The sequence below is a fragment of the Magallana gigas genome, chromosome 2, assembly GCF_963853765.1.
Source record: "Magallana gigas chromosome 2, xbMagGiga1.1, whole genome shotgun sequence".
NCBI lineage: Eukaryota > Metazoa > Mollusca > Bivalvia > Ostreida > Ostreidae > Magallana > Magallana gigas.
Genome location: NC_088854.1, coordinates 27,168,543 through 27,189,196, shown reverse-complemented (window position 1 = coordinate 27,189,196; position 20,654 = coordinate 27,168,543). Strand labels below are relative to the sequence as shown.

At 30.6% G+C, this 20,654-nt stretch overlaps 2 protein-coding genes across 6 annotated transcripts; one reads left to right on the top strand and one right to left on the bottom strand.

Moving 5' to 3' along the window:
• Window positions 1-3,033: 3,033 nt before the first annotated feature.
• On the top strand, window positions 3,034-10,466 carry LOC105320559 (ETS translocation variant 3). Of its 4 annotated transcripts, XM_066075912.1 has the most exons (5): window positions 3,062-3,136; window positions 6,613-6,713; window positions 8,113-8,417; window positions 8,752-8,823; window positions 9,144-10,466. In XM_066075912.1, exons 3-5 carry the CDS (start codon window positions 8,156-8,158, stop codon window positions 9,644-9,646), a joined length of 837 nt encoding a protein of 278 aa, XP_065931984.1. In that variant the 5' UTR covers window positions 3,062-3,136; window positions 6,613-6,713; window positions 8,113-8,155; the 3' UTR covers window positions 9,647-10,466. The 4 variants fall into 4 exon arrangements, with proteins under 4 accessions (XP_019919756.3, XP_065931984.1, XP_065931983.1 ...); XM_020064197.3 differs by lacking the exon at window positions 6,613-6,713 and having other exon boundaries at window positions 3,034-3,136; XM_066075911.1 differs by lacking the exons at window positions 3,062-3,136; window positions 6,613-6,713 and adding an exon at window positions 7,081-7,790.
• Window positions 10,467-11,795: 1,329 nt separating this feature from the next.
• LOC105320560 (carbohydrate sulfotransferase 15) lies at window positions 11,796-19,078 on the bottom strand. 2 transcript variants are annotated; one of them, XM_066075910.1, is made up of 8 exons: window positions 18,973-19,046; window positions 18,531-18,865; window positions 16,470-16,746; window positions 15,968-16,090; window positions 14,938-15,094; window positions 14,520-14,676; window positions 13,806-13,953; window positions 11,796-13,424 (listed from the first exon to the last, which is right to left on the bottom strand). In XM_066075910.1, exons 2-8 carry the CDS (start codon window positions 18,813-18,815, stop codon window positions 13,243-13,245), a joined length of 1,329 nt encoding a protein of 442 aa, XP_065931982.1. In that variant the 5' UTR covers window positions 18,816-18,865; window positions 18,973-19,046; the 3' UTR covers window positions 11,796-13,242. The 2 variants fall into 2 exon arrangements, with proteins under 2 accessions (XP_065931982.1, XP_011416839.3); XM_011418537.4 differs by having other exon boundaries at window positions 18,531-19,078.
• Between the last annotated feature and the right edge of the window lie 1,576 nt (window positions 19,079-20,654).

The following is a 20,654-nucleotide window of genomic DNA, read 5'->3' as shown; positions in this document are numbered from 1 at the left end:
TGAATGCAGAACTGTTAAAAAAAATTAAAGGCAGTGTCACTAATATTTAATGTACAAACAATTGTGACCCGTTTTCTCTGTGATATCTTTCTTTTTTGAATAAATCTGGTTGTTTTTTTTTACCGTTAGCAGCATATTTTATAACTGCATGAAAAATTGCCTCATGAAAGACTATTTAGATGGATTATAAAACATGACACACAACTTCTAAGATATCAATTTTTAAATATAGTTGTTAATGAGAGATATCGATGATTATGAACATTGTTGAATAAATTAAGAAAATCTATATCCCCATATGCTTGTAACAAATTATATCATATACAATTTTTCACTTAAAATGCACATAAAAAAACTTCTCTGGAGTGAAATGATACTTTTTACAATATCTATCTTTGCAAAATTAATCGAGAAAAATATCTCACTAAATTGAAATCTACCTGAATCGACCTTTTGAGTGAAAATCACTTGTGATACCCAATTGATGGTGTACATATACCTGCTAACAAGAGAAGCATGGCTTATCGAGATTAACTTACCTATTGATCAGTTTGTTAGTGCTGTTTTAGGTTCTGGAGATGATAGTCAAGTGGTAACCCTCATAATCATTGGGTAGTGGTATCAATAGTTACACACACAATTCTTAGAGACTACTTTTGCTTTATATTTAATGATATAAAGCATAAGTTTCTGTTTACTGAACCAGGTGTTGGAATCCTCTAAACTGCATAGCATATGCATTATTGGCAAACCTAAAGATAACTAAATGGAAGAACGTAAATGATTTTACTTTCAAAGATATGATTAAAAATCTAGTTAAGGATATATTTCTAATGGGATAATATGATAGGACTATGATTTTGTTACAACCATGAACCAATGACCTGTATACATTGACGTTTACAGAAGGAAGAATAAAGTCCTGAAGGAAAAATTAAAAAAAATGTACGGATTTTCATTAAAAAATATAAGCTTTAAGACGTTTAACTCTGTCAATTTTTTTTTCAAAAATCACAAAAAAAGCTATAAAACAAAAAGGTTACATTTTCGTCTACATTGTTATGCAATCAAGCTATCATTAATTAAAACCAACTTTTTATACATGACCAAATATAAAAATAATAAAATGTCTTAAAATTTTTCAAGGCAAGAGAGGAAACTCTTATGACTTGTCTCTTAAGTTCCATTAAAACACCCACGCATTTGAATATCAGTGGGCCATTTTTACTGCAAGCAATCTTAACAGGACATAACTTTTATTTTAAAAAAAATACCTCTATAAACTGAACATAGTAAACATTATTTTTCAGAAACATTAATAGGAATCGTGCATATATTTGAATTGTAAAAAAAAGGAAACAAAGAAGGAAAAGGAAAGCGTTTTAAAATTTTAGTAGAAATCGAATAAATATATACAGTATAAAGTGTACACACATTAAAACAAAAACAAAACAAAAAATCAATTCATGTTTCCATTCAAAACGTTACCTTTTCTTTCCATGACCATATTTACCAAGATGATTTCAAGATTCAGGACATAAAGAAATGCTTCGATTTTTAAGCGCTTTAATTTATTAAATTTATAAAAAAAAAAAAAAATATTTTACTTATCACATTTGATGCACAATGGTAACCTACTTAAAAAACATAGGAACAGTTTGGTGAGAAGCTATATTGTAAAAGGCTATATTACTCAAATTATTTATTACTAGACAGTTCATTGCATACTTTTAACTAGCTTAATTATTTTTTTATAAACATCATGCCTTGAGCATATCCTAATTACAGCTGAATACAAACATTTCTAGATGTAGCTACATTGCTGTGATCCATTTGGCAGAAATACATTTGGATTATTATTACAAAAAGTTGATTTTTCAATTTAAAAAAATTATATTGAAATAAACGCAATTGATATTCTTGACAAAGGAATCAGTAAATAAATATAACATTTGCGTGAATGGCTAATAAAAAGACAGATTTTATCTTTTTTTCTTCTACACAAGCAATGTTCAATAAATGACACGAGAGACTTTCTTTCGTAAAACATAAAAAAGCCTTTCTAATAACTCCTTTCGCTATGATTCATGTTTAATGGGAAAATAGATATAGCTATAAACTGGTATAAATAAATTCATCATGGTAACAAGAACCATAAAGAGGGCATCCCGTCGCAAAATTTCCCCCTGTTTAAATATAATTACAGGTCAGGCCTTATACCCGTATGAATCACCAAACCGCAAAAAGATATCTCATTGACACACATTGAAAAAATGTCCTTGTCTTCAATTATCTTTTCTCGACGCTTAACTTATCAGAACTTAGCGTATAGTCTGATCTATTACTCACTGCTCAGACTATTAGCGGGGAAAAGTTTGCTTAGTGGCGTGAGCATCTCAATTGTATTGTCACACATTGTGATTTTATTGCTGCACATGAAGATATATTTATATTGAATGTCAAAAGCCATTTTCCTTGCGTTGTATTAAATTTGACATTCAGTCGAATTTTCCTGAATGATTTCCCCTCATAAATGCTTCATGCAAACAAAATAAAACTTTTAGAAAATAAGTTTAAAGTAAAGAAGGAAAGTTTTTTGTGTGTATACGTTGGTTTTTGTTTTGTTTTGTAAAGTATTATGTATTCTACAAGTAACATAATTTAAAAAAAAGAGTTGTCGCATAATTAGAGGGGAGTGGGGGAGGGGGTGTTGTTCATGTGGTATCAAACAATTGATCATAATTATATATTGTTAAAAACAAGTTTATCTTTGCTGGATATGATAACGTGAAAAATAAGAGAAGAGTTCAGATCTTTCTTGATTAGGTGAATACACACGGCAATTCGAATTTGATATCTTATCTACCAACAAAGAAAACTAATTAACGGGGCACTGCAAGATCTTAGTTTTCTCTTTTACAGATAAAAGGGGTTCAACTTTACTCGTACTTTACAACTGCTAAAGATGTAATTGTCTGTGGTTTTTAAAAGCTTGCATCGCGGGCAGTATGTTGTCGCCGCACCTATGGTCACGTGATTTTTAGTAGGTGACAGGTAAACAGGTGCAAAGAAGGGGAGGCGACCACTTTTTTTCTTTGTTGTTAATTTGGAAAAAATGAATAAAGGATTGATAAAGGTAAGCCATTCAATGTATATCTATTAACGCTTTCTAATCAATTACAAAAAACAATGTTTTTTATCAAAACCAAAACAATTCAAATTAGGTGTGAAAATTTGTGGTAAAAGTGCGAAAGTTCTAATCATTCTGATAACTGTATAAAAGATTGATTTCATATTGAGATTTAGTACATCAATCCTACACCTGTAAGCTAAAACAGTCGGAAAAGCATACGTTCCGGGTAAAAGCATTATAAATCAGCAGTAGAATGTTATGATTGAATGAAAATTTAAATACACCGCTGCATAACCCTTACAACGATAAAAAAAACATCAAGACAGTTGATCATGCAATATTTTCATTAATGGTTGTTACTAACCAAATGAATAAATTTGTAAGTACAATAATGTAAATATTAATATATAACTTTTCATTTTAAGATATTTAAAAATTATTATAAGTATGCCGTACATGTTCGCACTTTGTATCTGTAGTTATGCACGTAGAATACCGGTATACTTGAAATCACATTTAAGCCTTTTTACAGAAAAATACTCATTTCTGTAATGCAAGATCGCTGAATATATATGTAATTCTTAATTTAAATGCATGATGACTATAATTTTAGATATTATATTGATATCTTTAATTTCAAAATAGTATTTACATATAACAATGTGGTTTCCACTTATGAGCAACATTACACGAAATGACGTGAAAATGGTCGATCAATGTCAAAATGTGAAATGACGAAAATATTTTAATTCTTTTAATTGTATTTTTTTCCCTTTAAAATTATCTCTTTAATAACATCATGTGAATATGTTCAAACAATTTTACCTGCATTTTACAAATGTACGTGCCAACTGGCACCCAAAATGTACATAATGAAATAACTTTCGTCTATAAATATTCACAAACATGCTTGAGTGACATTGTCACGAAACGAAGTATCATTATATGACCATCGCATTTCTTTGATGTTTAATAAGAAAATTATGCTAAGAATGTTTATCTGTAGAACAATAAATTCCATTAATGTCAAAAACATAAAGTAAAAAGAAAATCTTCAGTAAAATATATCTAACAAGGGATATTTTTAAAAATCTTTCCAGAAATGGAATTTAAAATGAGATATTAATTTTATATCAAGTACATAAAGTTCAAATGATGACAAAGACTTACATGTATATTTTTTATCAAAATTTATCTATCTGTTATACAATTTAGTCATTTTAATTCATCTCGGAGTAGCTATGTTATGAGTTATTAAGAAAAATTTTAATGATTGTTGTTATCATGAAAAATATTATTTTTAATTCGTTTTATATCATCTAAATGCACTTATTTATTTCAATCTATTTTTATTTCATGCAAGCAATAAAAAAATAAAGTATGATTAGACAAAAGTTAATAAATTCTCATATGCATTACAGAAAACAATTTATTATATCAATGTTTAATATATAACTGAAGTACACGTGCATATCAATTCGCATTGCAGATTGAATTTAGAACACACACACACAAAAAAAACCCACCACCAACAAAAAACATCCAAAGAACCAGAAAACGATGGTTACGAATTAATTAATTGTGTGCTTTTAAAAATCTTACTGCTTTAAAGTACGGATTTATTCTATATAGTTCTATCGTCAAAAGCATGTAACTGATTTACACACTTAAAAAACAAAAAGCCAACAACAAAGCGAACCAAAACCAAGAATATTGAATTAACATAACATTACAGTCAGCGAAATGAATAAGGAATTCATTCATTAATATTTTTGTTCAACCATTATCGACCATCTAGAACTATAAAAGTATATCATTGATATATATGAATATTGATGTTTTAAAAAATATATATAAATGAAAATTTCAAATCTCATTCTTATGCTTTCACTTACACATATAGGCTAATTCTAAGGGGATAATTTTCATTTTGTATTATTTGCATTATTTTATTTCACTACACTTTAGGGTAATAAAATTGGGTTACTAACTTATTCATATTTTTTTTAAAGAAAAAGGTATCTATTGATCTGATTGAAGCAAAATTATAACCTTCATCACCTTACTTAAACATTAATGATATATTTATATTCCATAAAGCAGAAATCTATATTCCGATTGAATTTATTCTTCGATTTTATTATCAAAAAGTTTAATTTACATACAGAATTAACAAAATAACACGTTTTTGTAACAAAATAAATTGAAAAAAAAATTATTTATTTTTATATTCACTATATATAATTATCATAATACAATTTGTCTTCCACATAAATAGAAATTTTAATTCTTTGTAGTTATTTTTTACATATCGCTTGAAACTTCGATTCCGTGATAACAAGAAAACAACAACTAAAGCAAACTTGCTGTTTTAATTTAATAATGTATAGACAAAATCATTTATTGAAAATGGTAACAGTTGTCAACATATTTTAATGCACATCAATACTAAATATATATTCAGTACCAGTGTTATCACATGATTTAAAAAAAAATCATTGACCCATGAGGCAAGATGAAAAGTTCAATGTATGAACAATCCACAAATGTCAACTGGGTGGCATTGCCAATCCCGTTTGTATTGTTAGCACGTGCAGAAAGAGGGTCTTCGTTAACCCTTATCATTTCCATCTTTTTGTGGTTTTGAATAATTTTCTTCTATTGTGAATTTATACACCACACCAAATCTTTGATATCATTTTAGCGACTCTTTTTTAAAAAGGATTCTGATTCATAAAGACAGTGAAATCGTAAAACTAAAAACTAAAATAATAAACAAATAAATATTATGGAATTTGATTAACAAAATTAATTTTTTGAGGAAAGCAGATAACTTATTTTTATTATTATTAGCAAACAATTTATTTCAAAATAAACAGAAGTACAAAAAATGTGGTGTTTGAAATGAATTTATAAATTTATTAAAAAAATTTATTTCTTTTGTGTCGATCGATCGCTTTCATATTACATACATTAGACATTAGTTAGTGTGATTTATAATTTAAAAAAAAAGAAGTTACAAACATTATCTTTAATGTAATCATAATAATTTTAAGTAGTTTTGTTCAGTTATCGCAGTCTTCAAAATTTTCTAACTTACTCTGGATGTTTCCGGATTATATAGTATCTGTTAGTATGCAGAATGTTAATCTAAATACATGAACTTTGAAATTTAAAAACAATAAATTTTAATAATCAGAGGTTTTGGTATCCGTCGAAATATTTAGATTACATTTAAAAAATAGATATATTTTTAAATCTTAAAACTATGCGTGCGTTTTATCTGATACATTGTTATTTCTTATATGAATTTTTTGTAACAAACATATTGCTATAAATTTTATCAAGTCGATTAAAAGAAAAATAATACTTTACTAAATGAAAAAAAACTTTTTTTTGTTTTTAAATTTTTATGAACAAAAAGTTAGAATGTGTATTCTAACACTGACTTGCATTTTATCTTTTTGGTTTTATGGAAGATTGCCTACGTAGTCAAACACTGAGTTAAAACACGTGTGTGAATCCAAGGAGACATGTAAACGCATGTTTTAGAGACCACAAGAGCTAAAAATATGTAAATGTAAGCAAATAAACGTCATGGGATGTTCCGGGTATATCTAGAATATTTAGGGTCATGCAAGCTATCGCATTTATATGGTTCATATGTCCATTTTGTGATACACAAATACATGATATGATATAAATATCCTTTTAATACCTTTCAACAGGAGTGGTCTGCTGAAAAAAATTATCCGATTGACTTAGCAAGTAGAAATAATATTTATATGGTTAGTAGTACTTTTGAACGTGCATATCTAATTTTTTACAACGAAGTTTATTTCAAAACAAGTTGATTGAAAGGTGTCATACAATTGCATAAGTAACTATTCCGTGAAGAATGTTATACGTTATTTTTTGGAACAAATAAACTAAAAAAAACTCTGCTACCTAAAATACTAAAGTACACTTAGAACTCAGTCGTCGAGGAAATAAAAGGAAACCTAAGCTTCATACTGCAGGTGTTGAAATACAAAAGTCAGAACCCTTTTCAACTGCATTTGAATAATACGCAATTCAAGAAGGGGATGACATTATTGCAAAGTGCAATCGCTCTGTATTTCTTTGTAAATAGAGAGAGAATTAAAAAAAATAAAAGTGCGGTCTCTTAATGCAGAATCCTATATTCAACGTTATTATTTATACTTCAGTTGTTTCTTTCACCTTTTTGATATCTCTTGTCGGCGTGAGCACAAAGCTCTGTGTCAAACACAATGACCCCTCAGAGGGTCATCATGGACGATCGGCGAGGTACCCGAGAATAGAGGGTCGGGGTTCTAGCCCTGACAAGGGGAAAAAAAGTAGATCAATCGATTTCAAACAAACGTAAAAGAATAGAACAAATATCCGGATAAACGAATCGTGAATGCTAACGGGTGCATGTTGATGTAATCCATGTAAGAAACAGGGGGTTTCTGTGTCAATGTGATACCGAGTTCTCCTATCTGTACACCTCTTCGTGGGGTGACTCAGAGTGTATGTGGATTTACCATCCAACTTAAAATAGATAGAACTTAACCGCAAGTACCTGCGATTTTGTGCTCAGATGTGACTGAAGTTTGCAAGCATCGACTTCGGTTTCTGCAAAGGTAAATTGCTGGTGAGGGAGTAATACAACAAAGTCTGTTATGCACAATTTATTATTATTTTTTTTTTTAAATTTACTGATTGCATGTTTAATTTTTAAGCGCATCTGAAATTTAGGGACATAATTAGATACACCATTAAATATCATTTACTTGAGAAATGCCAATTGTCTGATTTCTTTGACGTAATTTTTTTTACAAACGTTAATGTAATAACTATCTGACATCGATATCATGTAAGACATTGTATTGAATTGCATTGGAAAAGGATAAATGCAATTTACGCAAATATCATTTATGCGTATTTTAAAGGATATGCATAATTTTATTTTTTAGAATGGGATAAAATTGGTATACCTGTGTTGTCCTGAATATCAAGATGGAAACACATATGCAGTATTGGAGACTTTTCAACGGCAAAAACCGAGAAAATGATCCAGTGCAAACCTGCTCTGACTTAGACTTCTGGTCATGGTTGCAAAATCAACCAGAGATAGAAAAAACTCATACAGAAAGAGTTCAACCAGGAAACAATGAAATAGAAGAACCTGTCTTTCCTTTTGACGGCATCGATTCCTCTACAACTCTAACTGACATAATGGATTGCATAAACAAAGACAATAAGCACAAGGAAACAAAAGGTAATAAGTGCAACCAAAATTATATTGGGAGTCCCTTAAAAGTCAAATACCTTACGGTTTTGCTTGAGATATCCGATTTAAGTTTATAACTCATTTCTATTTCAAATGTCTATAAAAGCAAGAAAGTTTTAATTAATGCATGCAAAAAAGACCCCGAAGTTTCAAAAGAACACGATTAAATTTACACGGAATTCTTTCTTGCAAAATGAAAAACTATGAATAAGATATAGGTTAATATATTTTTGTTCTCAGTACCTTAATTTAGTTTTAAATTTCACTTTATTAAATATTTGTGATATCTAAATCTAGTTTTAAGCTTCGTGTTTAATTTCAGATTCTGCTATCATAGATAACAATCAGATACGGACCGAGGATGACCTTCGCTACATTGCAACAATTCTATCTGGTAAGTGATAGATTGGGCAAGCCCTAATATAAAGATTAGAAGATGTATGTCTGCAACAAAAGCCACGTCCAGGTGTTGTGGTTTTTGCGTATTTTAAAATGTAATTATTCTTTGTTTACCCACGTTTCTTTTTGAGTCTCTTTATTACCAGTTTTAAAACCAAAGGATCGACGTAAAACTTGATATATATTGTTGCTCTTTTTCTTTGATAAAATATTTGCATATGCCTGGTATTTGTTTGAATATATATTTATCTACCCTGCAACAATATTTTTTTGACAATGCAGAGCAAAAATTCTATTTTTTTTTCATTACTACAGGAGGTGGACATGTTCAGTTGTGGCAGTTTTTGCTAGAATTGCTAATTGACAGTTCTAATACAAACTGTATACGTTGGGAGGACTTAAATGGGGAGTTCCGAATAGTCAATCCGGAAGAAGTTGCCAGAAAATGGGGACGTCGTAAAAACAAACCAAACATGAACTATGACAAACTCAGTCGAGCCTTGAGATATTACTACGACAAAATGATACTGCACAAGGTTCAAGGAAAAAGATACACTTATAAATTCAATTTCAAAATCATGGTGCAGAACCTGAGAAACGTTTCTTCCAGGTCTTCAGAGGAGGATGTACTACCATATTGTTCCACAAACTGCTCCTGGTCGTCTGCTTCTTTCTTTAGCGGTCCACAGGTCGATGGACAATGTATGTACAGTGATTCTGCTTCCAATAGATATTATGGTGATGTCAAATCTAGCGAAGCTCGATCTCAAGATCCGATCTCTTTTCCTTGCTCTCTTCACTCCTCGTCATATAAATAGATAGATAATGTTTTCATCTTTTTTATAGAATTTGTTTTTATATACACCTGTTTTATAGCTTATTCTACAAAGCTATGTATGTCTTAAAGTTTATTCTTGTATGTAGTTATTGTCACTTATTATAATTCTCATTGCTTGAATATGTGCATGTAAGCAAATCTCATATATCAAAATATTTTGAGAAAAAAGGGTTTTTTTCAACACATATATGTCCATTTTATAGATTTTAGTATTCATGATCCATAACTGAAAAGAGAAATAAACATATGATTAACTTATAATCATATTCACAGTATATTTTTTCAGAATTCTGTGTTGAAAACACATTACATATAATAAAAGAAAGATAACTGCTGTTTTTTTCTCCTTTTGTTCATTTTTGTGAACACTCTTTGAAAAGATATAGAGTATAGTAAACAAGTGTTTAGTATATCCTATTCAATTTGTAGTCGTAATGTGTAGCAAGTTGATACATGTATCTACCACCATGGCGTAATTCCTACAAATGTTTATATCTCGCTCCACCTGCTGTACAAGATGTTGTTGACACAAATTATCCAATAAAAATGTATCTTCTAGGTTGTGTTTATGTGACCGAACAATATTCATTAACTGATTGCTTATGACAATATCTTAAGGGAAAAATTCGAGGCGTAAACAGATTTCGTTTGTCATCACAAGAAAACAGAATTGAATTATTGTTTCCTTTTTAAAAGTTGTTATATTTTCGTTGGATACCTAATATTTTTGATGACATTTGTCGATTAAATAGATGCTTTAACTATGAATTCAGAATAGTAATAATAATAAAAAAAAGAATGGGCCAAAGTTTTTTTTAATAGCTAAAAGAAATAAAATTTACAGAATCAAGCCAAAATATTAATAAGTATAGAATTTCCTCCCTATTTGTATAACGTTTTAAACAACACACACATATATAATTTATATATATATATATATATATATATATATATATATATATATATATATATATATATATATATATATATATATATATAAACACACCACTGATACTTATTTCGACACAACATTTTTATAGAGCGGCAATTTTATACATTGTGTGTCATGTGCCACAGTGCGTACTGCACGCGAGGAAGGTGGCCTGGTTTGTGCCCAGGAGAGACCCCAGCAGTGTTCTCCCACGCACTGACCCATGATATGTCAAGCAGTCCAATGGTTCCTCTGATATTCATGTTATGTGACTATTTGACTAAGTCGCTTTGCCTTTATCTGTTATCAATGTGCATTGGAAAAAGTACACGTAATTTAAAATGTCAAAATTAATGTAAACTTTTTCGAAAATAAATTTTGGAAATAAATATAGGGGTTAATTGTTATGCATTGTCGTGATATTTTACACAAACACACAAAATAAAGTAAAATATAAGCAATTGATTATTACACAATGATACAGGTTTGATTAAAAATATTGATGTCTATTTGTGGGAAATGAAAAGTTCATGAAATATAGGGAAATGTTTTGATAGATACAAATGTACTTTCATGGAAGAATAATAATTTTTTAAAATGCGAATGATTAAGATTTGAATAATTCCAAAATATTTTCAAATTCCTTTTTAAAGATAATAGGAATTTCACAGCAATAACAAATTGCAACAAAATAAGGAAAGTAAAAATATGATTGATGAGAGCGCATACGTGTCACATGAAAGACTCGTCAAAGGTTCTGTTTATAGAAAGGTTACTGAAATAACATTTTTTCGTCCCAGAAATAAATGAATGCATAGCTGGGGACTTCATTACAAGAAAAAAAAACGAGGGTTTACAGTTGTTTAACACGACCTTGTAAACATATATAATTGTGAAAGTACATATGAATAAAAATATTCGGCTACGTATCAATATATCAAATAAATCACCAATCTACGCAATGTTAATGACCTTTATGATTAACATTAAATTCATAATAATGAAAATTGTTTAGAATTATATATTATCTCTTTGAAAGTCAAAGATGTAAATATATGTGACAACTAATTCGTTGCCAACACTCCATTATGCTCGATACATGTCAAATGAAGTTACATCGTATGTATGAAAATACATGTGTGATTATATTGATAATATTGTAATTTTAAATTTATGCATATGATAAGCTTTTGTTGCAACGTGAACATATCATACATGTTGTTAGAACATATACTACTAGTATATCGAGAATAGAAAAAAAAATCATGATAAAATTATACAATTATTTATTTCCTGGGCATTCAATGGACCAGAATATCTTCCCAAAGTGGAGGGAACAGCTCTATTTGTTCTTTTGCCCAAGGCCAACAGCCGAGGGCAATGGAACACACTACACATTGAGATGTTCCTGCACCAAATATTCTAGCTGGTCTTTTGACTGCTCGGGCAAAATACGGTTGTTGTTTGTTTTTTTTTTACCAAATTAAGTGTTCATACTTGAATATTACAGAAAGTTTTCATACAATCATACCTTCAGATCATTGTAAATACACACATTTAGAAGTCTGTCCAAGATATTTATGCTCGAAGGAAATTCTTGGAAATTTTTTATACTTTTGAATGAACATGTGGTACATGTAATTATAAATATCGAGTAATGAAGCAACTGTGAATCGAGGATATCTTGGGATAGAGTATAAATAGATGACCTAAATGATAGATTTTAAGAACGATAGCAAAAACAAACATAATACAGTGATCAATTAAAATGAGAAAATTCTAACAGAAAAATTAAACAAACATGTTTACAAGTTGGTAACTTGGAATTTTAATACATTTACATCAGTTTAAATTATTAGTAGGTGTGTTATAGTAATAATGCATACGCAGTCTAATGACTGGCGGTCCAATAAATCACAGTCTATCTAATAGACCGGCAGTTCAACAGACCCGTTTTAATAGTTAAGAAAAACTGAATACTTTTACAAAATAAAAGAAAATTTTAATCTAAAATAGAAGCTCCCTTCGATTAGGTAAGTAAACATTATTATTATAGTAATTATATTGCAGTAATAATTTGTTAATAATTCTGAATCGAAATGCCTTGCCTTTTATTTACTGTTATAACTTTGTTATTTTTTTTATAAAGTTTTCTAAATAACAAAACAATCTTAGACTTCTGTTGCTTTATCAACCCCATGCGAGTTAGAATGCTGCTACTCTCCTTAGGTTGTATTCATGTTAAACCATGATTACTATTAGTCAAGTCTAAAATGATGTAATAATTAATGGTATAATACACCAGAGAACGAAGCAAAATTTAAGAACACAAAAGTCAATCACATTTTGTTCTCAAACAGTATTGAACAGACAATATTGGTTTAAAATTTGATTCTTTTCTATGTGAAGAATGCGATAAATTTATTTTGATACAAAGGAAATCTATCCGTTCTTGTCTAATGATAAATCTAATGAATTACACAGAGGAAGTAAGGTTATAAACAGTTAAATGCTTTTGACAAAAAATGGACGTCAAAAATAATGAATGGTTGTAAGTAAAGAGGTCTTGGTAGCAGACGACGAATGTTTGAGACAAAGTTGGTCCTTCACATCGCACTGAAGATCTTCTGAAATTTGTTTTGAAATCAAAATAAATGGTACAGGTAGTGACGATCACCCAACAGTTCAGCAAGTTGTTCGTTGAATGGTTCGTAGAAATCAGTCAAAATATTCATCGTTTCCGGCAACATTTCGCCCACGTTAACTTTCCGAGTATTCACGGGGTTCTGGAAGACCATTGCTGTCATGGTGTTACGATCAACAGGTCCTGTAGAACGCAAAAGACATTGATTTTTACAAAAGGTAATAAGGAAATGAATTTTACTATCTAACAAAAACTTAACTTTAAATTTGATTTTATCACTTTTAGAAATAATTTATTTTAGTCTGTCATTAAATCTATATTTACATTTACAACTCTGTTGACATTGAGGTCACGAAAAGTAATTATAGAAAATATGTTTTCTATTAACTATGTCTTATTCCTTTGGTTTTAGAAACAATTCAATGTGATTGTATATTTACAAGTGTATTTGTCGTTTATGTACCAACAAGAAATATAGATATTTGCACAACATTATTCAATTAGATGTTATTTTTGTCCTCTAGTAAGAGTTCTATTTGAAGCAAACCTTAAAAGATTTCTCACCAATTTGTAGAAAATCAAATATGCCGTTAAGAACACTGCTTGTTTGTGCAGCATAATCTTCTAGTCGTACAAAATGGAACTGGTCCCTAGGAAATCTCTTCAGCCATTGTTTGATGTAGATGACATACATACCAATGCGCAAACGAACCTACAAAACGGTTTCATTTTTAATGCCATGTCAACGAAATGACGTATCGGTATACAATGTAACCATTTAGATGTAGCTTTGTGTTTAGAAGTTTAGAAAACAGGATGTATAAGTTTTATTTTCTGGTATGATATATTAATTAACAAATGGGTTTCTCGAGGTCTTTACTCAACACTTACAGGTCATTCTGTACCAAATCAACTTACGAATCATTAGGTACCAGTATTCTTTGGGTTTTTTTCTTAATTTCTTATCGATGATTCTATCATTTTCCAAAACTGCATTACGGCATAGAATTCTCATAAGTACACAATAAAAACTCAGCGATTGAAAACAAAAATTGAAAATACTCTATATGTATTTAACAAATATTTGATGAGACTAGAGAGACTTTTTATAATTTGAACCCATATGCACCTGACATTATGTATTTTAACATAAATTTTAAAAAATGACCCTCTATCTTAATAATTAGAGAAGAATTTTCTTTTTAATTTGAAGAAACATATATTTTTAAATGTATATTAAAGTCTGGTGCATGTGTTTGCCTCGTAACTCATTCCTACCTGAACTGTTTTAGCAAGTGGGGCATTGAAGACACAAGCTTCCACGCCTTTCTGGTCAATGCAGTTGTTATACAGCTTGATAGCAGCTGTAACTTTGTTGTGAAAATCATCGGGCCCTTTGTTCACGGCATGGAAAAATAGATAGTCTGAATATAACCTGCGATAAAATCATATTTTACAGTAAACAAAAATTTGTACACATAATAGGAAAGAAAAACGGATGCTATTTTGAGATTTTTAAGCTGTGATAAAGACATTTTTTCTAATGGTATTACCGATCACATTTCTTTGTACATCAAGATCAAACAAATTACTTAAGTAAGCATCTATTCCATTAAATAGACACAATACATGTATTTTAAAGGCTGGAAAAAGCTAAAGTGTTAGATATTTTCTGATAAAAACGTTTCATACATACCTTTGAACAGGGTCCCTCATCATTACTATGAGCTTTGCGCATGCGTTCATTTCTCTCACGAAGTCTGCAGTCATGTATCTTGGAACACTCAAATTAAAATTATTGGGCAAAGCTGAGTAAATGTCATTATCCCAAATTGTAGATGGACTAAAATCGCCTGTAAATAAATAAATACCTTGCTGTGAAATAAACAGTAACAATGTGCTTTGTCATATGAACATGTCTTACTTTCTGTGGTGATTAAAATGTATATTTTCTCCGAATAAATAAGAAAATATACCGTATTATACTCTGTCCCGTGTTTTTGCTTCCACCACTTTTTGCATGATATTTCAATAATAGTAAATACCTTTGTGCTCAAACTACGTTCATCCAATAATATAAAAAATGTCCAGATTATCTGTTTTGAAATGCCCCCTCTACCGCTTCAGGTTTCTATACACATCCCGAAATTGAAAGTCTACGGAGATTTTGCATTGCAACAGCCATTAATAAGCCCGGATGATAACGTTAAAAAATTGCACGATGTATTCCGAGTGTATTCCGAATGGAGAAAAAATGTAAACATTCTCCATTATAAATCTCCGTAAGGAATCTGTTTTCGTTCCTGTTAATTTTTCTGAGTGGAAATGGATAATTGTTCAATGAAGATATCTTGGATATATTCCCTTTTAACGATTTCAACTGTATTTTTTTCACAGGTATGTGTAATTTTATTAAAAATCAACAAAAAGCGATGGAAGTAATAACTTGGGACAGACTATAATAATAGTTTTTTTTTAACTTTGAAAGAGTTATAATTCTGAAAAAAATTATCCCTTAATCTAAAAAAAAAGACACGTGCATATTACCTAGAATTTTGAAAATTAAATGGATATTTCTTCATGTATCAACACTTTAATGCGGTATCATTTTCTTCACAGCCTTCCGCTCAAAAATTCAATACAGAGTTCTCCATCAGAGGGACCGATCGCGTCTTTAAATCAATACTGTAGCACATGTAGATTTAGTGTATTATTTTTTTACAGACCTGTGATTTTTCTGTATTCTATTTTCTTCCGATGTTTCAACAGTTTCTCCACTTCCACGTCGAGTACCATAGGATAAAATACCCTCGTGTATTGAAAGAAGCCGTTATCAAAATCCTTCGTTCCTGAAATACACCAAATTAAAACTAAGAAATGTACAACATGCCACACAATTGAAGAGAATTCATACCTATATAAAACATATAAAAACTGCAAGAACTGCTAGAATTCAAACACAGGAAAATACATGTACTAGATTTGTCAGAGTAAATGGGGAAAAATATTTGAACTCGAATCTATTATATCTCAAACATTTAGTACTTAAATTTAAAAAGTGTCATTGGCGAATAATATGATAATTACAAATTGCAGTCCGGAGTAATTTATGAAATATTTCATTAAAAAAGCAAGATTTTTCCTTTATGGTTTCATACGATATATAGCTAATATACTGATTACCCCCCCCCCCCCCGGGTCATTGATATACAAGCCTCTTTCACTTACGATAAGTTTTGTTCATCGCTATAAACTTTAACCTATCGGTCCTCGGGGGAATGAAACGGTATCTGGATATCCAATGAATTTCTTTGAATGCGGGTTTTAAAAACTCGGGATGGTGAGACAACCGGTCAAATAAATCCGTGGTCCCACATTTTGGAAATCCGATCACAAAAAAGTACGGGACGCACTGAAGAAGTTCCGGGGAATGGTCCTTGAAATGTTTCCTTTGGTTTCGGAAACAAGGATTCTTGTAGCCCTCGGTCCAAAAAGAGCGCACGTTCTGTAAATATGAATTTGAGATCTCCATGGTTAAAGTTATATTTCGTAATTATGTATATAAGTAAACGCTGTAATTCAATTTAAGTGTGATATGTGGCAACGCACTTTGAAAAAATTATGCACTTATTTTCAATTTTAAATTTAATGGATGGAGAAGAATACAAAATTTTCAATATTACAATACCCCCCACCCCATCCACCCTTTATACACCCATTCAGTATATCAAAAAATAAAATATTTATGTATGACACAGTCTGTAAAAACGATTTACAATTAGATAATTCAAATGTAAAACAATATTATAAAAACTTTATCCCAGAATATTTTCAAATATGTGCGTTTGATCATGTTTTAATGCTATAAGCATATGCAAGGGTTGATCCGAAAGTAATGTCACAGATGTGATAAAATCGTGAAAAATCAGCATAAAGTGACAAAAAACTTGTGCTTTGAAATATCTACTTATTTCACTCCAGATCTAAAAATTTTAATGCATTATGGTAATAATCTCTGAAGATATTTTATATAAACCGTGAGGTAAGTATAGTCGCCGCGGGCTAGCGACATGATTTATGGGTCCTCGGCATTCTGGTAGAATTTCATAATTTAGTCCTTTACTTAAGTCTTGACCACAATGATCTATTCACATATTTTATCTTTTTTTATTAAGTAAATAATTACTTGTTTTGCAAGTAGTAGCATATTGGACTTCATGTATTTAACGTGCGATCAGTTTTATCGATGGCTATTCAAAAGTCATAGAACCCTTGAACATGCGTTTATTCAATCAGAATCGAACTAGCAAGTGTCCATGATTCATAACTTAACAGTTCTCTATAACATTCCTATCAGATGGTAAATCTGTCATTGCAATGATCACAGAAGATATATTTCCCATTCATGTACAGTGTATGCACACTTATAAGAATGCAAATGATGGCTATATTGTTGCTATACAGTACTATGAGGAAGTCGTCGCCCGTCGGACCCCCGAGTAACAGGATGACCACTATTTGACACCTAAAGCAGAACTGACGTCCATTTGTTTCGCCATCAGAGGACTTATTGGTTAGTGTGGTTCGTGTTTACTGCCCGATAATTTCATTATTTGTATACACTAACTACCTTTTTTGGACATTAGCTTGACATCACAAATAATTGTCGATTAAATATAGCAGGAGTTAGTCATACTTCATGCAGTGGTCAAGAAAAAACAACAATAGTGACCCGAAATTAAGAGACACACTAAAACATGTTTAAAGATGTATCACTAAATATAAAATAATCTCTTGTATTTATAATATCAGTTTAGTTTTAAATGTATCGAATAGATTTTCTCTTTTTAAGCAACTTTCTCTACTGTTTATGGGATTAATGAAATAAATAGATTAAAGTCATGTATCTAATGCACAGGTGCTTTATTTTTTATATGGACATAATTACGTATATAAAATAAATGTTCTATTTTGGGAGGAATTCAGCAATGAATGTGAAGGCTAGTTACGTCCCCCTATGGTCATAAATAATGCGAGGGCGCCGATGTTTGATTGTTAATATGGCCGAACTTTATTACTCACTACAGCAAAGTGTACATATCCATTATTGTTACTTATTAGAGTTATTTCTTTTGAATCATTTTGAGAGAAAAAAATGAAGGTGAGAGAGAGAGAGAGAGAGAGAGAGAGAGAGAGAGAGAGATGAATGAACGAACTAATTTGCGTGCAGACAGTGTCATCGTTTAATGTTTAATTCTAATTTCTATAGTCAAAAAATTTCTACGTTACCGTTGAGGATTTTTGAACATTCACGCGGCACTGAAACACATCTCTCCATTTCTCAGTTGTCTTATAGAAATTTTCCATTTTGTTGGACTCTTTCCTGCTAGTGGGTTCCATTACGTTGTCAGTCATCGATTTGATAATAATTCCAGAAGATAAAAAAAGACAAAACACAAATAACAGAACTATTTTCTGGAATCGGCCCCGTCGGACCTTCCTGAACTCTGGGAGCCTTATCCTGGTGTATTTTTGTCCCTCAAACCTGAAGTTATATAAAACGACGATTTTCATTTTTCCGAACGAATTACACGGTGAGCCATCTCATCCCATTTTAACTTTGTCTACAAGGAAAATAACAATATGGAGAGAAGGGGAAGAAAGAAGGAGAGAGAAATAATATCACGGACAATATTCGCCCCGAGGTCATACTTCAACAAAAAAAACAAACCAATGTAAGCCTTGTCAAAAGTTTTAGAAACAAATGGCGACATTCGTTTACAAGATCTAGAGGTAAGGTCCCTGAACAGGTACGAGCTGTCATACCTGTAATTAACTGGCTATCATACGACGTCAGTGGTCAGTTATATTGCTTTTCACCACCAGGCGGCGTCAAAACAAATCAATATAAAACTGTTCCGAAACATAGGAATTCGATTATTTACCATCCAAAGATACAACCAAAAAATCAAACAGAAAACTTCATACTAAACGTTTAACCAATGCTGGCAACCTAATATTAGTAATAATCTCAATCTTACATAAAATGATTTAAAATTACTAAACAATTATTCATTGACAATGGCTATTTTGTTCGATTTGCTATTTACAAAAAAAACAAAAACAAACAAAAAACAAAAACAAAAAACCCAAGCGGATACATGTCTATTTTGATGTTTTATAAATATTAAGTTGGTATTGGACACCTGCCGATATTAATGTGACTAAAAGGACATTAAAATCAAAATAATTTCATCGTTAATTTTGTTTTTAATTTTACAGAATTTGACCAAACAATTTTGGGAAAGGTAAAATTATAAAAGCCCTAGCGAAATTCGAACTCATTACTTAGAGATTCGTAGTTAACGCTCTTACCAATTGCGTTACGCTGTTAGATAACAATTATTAAAATTGTAGAAGGAAAGAAATTATAAAATTATACTTGATTTTATTGTTTATTTTGAAAGGAAGTACATACATGTAACAATATAGAGGTGTACCATACCACCTTAAGAAAACTAGTCAATTTTCAACGAAAATGCATCGCATTCACAGAACACGAGTACGTCAATTAGATATGCACGTTACACATACAGTGATATAAAATGAATGCATGTGATGAAAATAATTATATAACGGCAACAATTAAAAAAAAGTTTGGTAGGTCAATATGAATATTCAATATGCAGATAATTATTCGTAGAGAAAATATGGTTGATATAATGTGATAATACAAAAATATGTATTATTATTTATAAATTTCATCAGATAATATTATGATATACTTACATTCGAGAGAAATATTACTATACTGTAGCTTTTTTTCCCGTCAAAAATAGCGCCGTGCAGAAAATTTCATCAAAGCACTGAGAGTGACGAAGTTTTATCTTCCATCGCATAATAATAATAATTTGAAATAGACAGAGACAGAACGTTGCTGTTATTTATAAATTCGAGCCCACTCTTGCCACGTGCGGTCTTGCGTTTTTCTGTTGCAAAGTCAGATTGTGCTGATGGACAAATGCAGCAACCAAAGGAGCAAGGATTTCATTGTAATATTTTAGTGCACTGTATTGCCATGAATTACGTTGAGTGGTGTTTGCCTTCCGTAAGCATTTCTTTCCCACACCATAATGTTTCCACCAGCAAAACAATATCTTTGAGCAACACAACAGTCTGCAAAACGCTCATTCTCCCTGTGATAGACACGTGGACAACCATCAGCTCTATACAAGTTGAATTTCGACTCATCTGTGAAGAGAACTTGGTGTCATTGTTGATGTCTCCAAATTCTAGGGCCATGTCTTAACCAACATTCAATTCAATTTATTATCCTTGAGCTTTACAACTCATCGGAATACAAAATATAATACATATACAATTATATACAAATGTGCAATGTGCAGTAAGTGA

Bases quoted from the DNA above. Each gene is read 5' to 3' on its own strand.
- LOC105320560 (XM_011418537.4), bottom strand. From the start codon at position 18,815: ATGAAAATCGTCGTTTTATATAACTTCAGGTTTGAGGGACAAAAATAC. The intron at 16,091-16,469 runs GTAAGTGAAAGA...GGTGTATTTCAG, and splicing joins AGCGATGAACAAAACTTATC to GAACGAAGGATTTTGATAAC. The intron at 14,677-14,937 runs GTATGTATGAAA...ATTTTATCGCAG, and splicing joins ATGAGGGACCCTGTTCAAAG to GTTATATTCAGACTATCTAT.
- LOC105320559 (XM_020064197.3), top strand. From the start codon at position 8,156: ATGGAAACACATATGCAGTATTGGAGACTTTTCAACGGCAAAAACCGA. The intron at 8,418-8,751 runs GTAATAAGTGCA...GTTTAATTTCAG, and splicing joins TAAGCACAAGGAAACAAAAG to ATTCTGCTATCATAGATAAC. The intron at 8,824-9,143 runs GTAAGTGATAGA...TCATTACTACAG, and splicing joins CATTGCAACAATTCTATCTG to GAGGTGGACATGTTCAGTTG.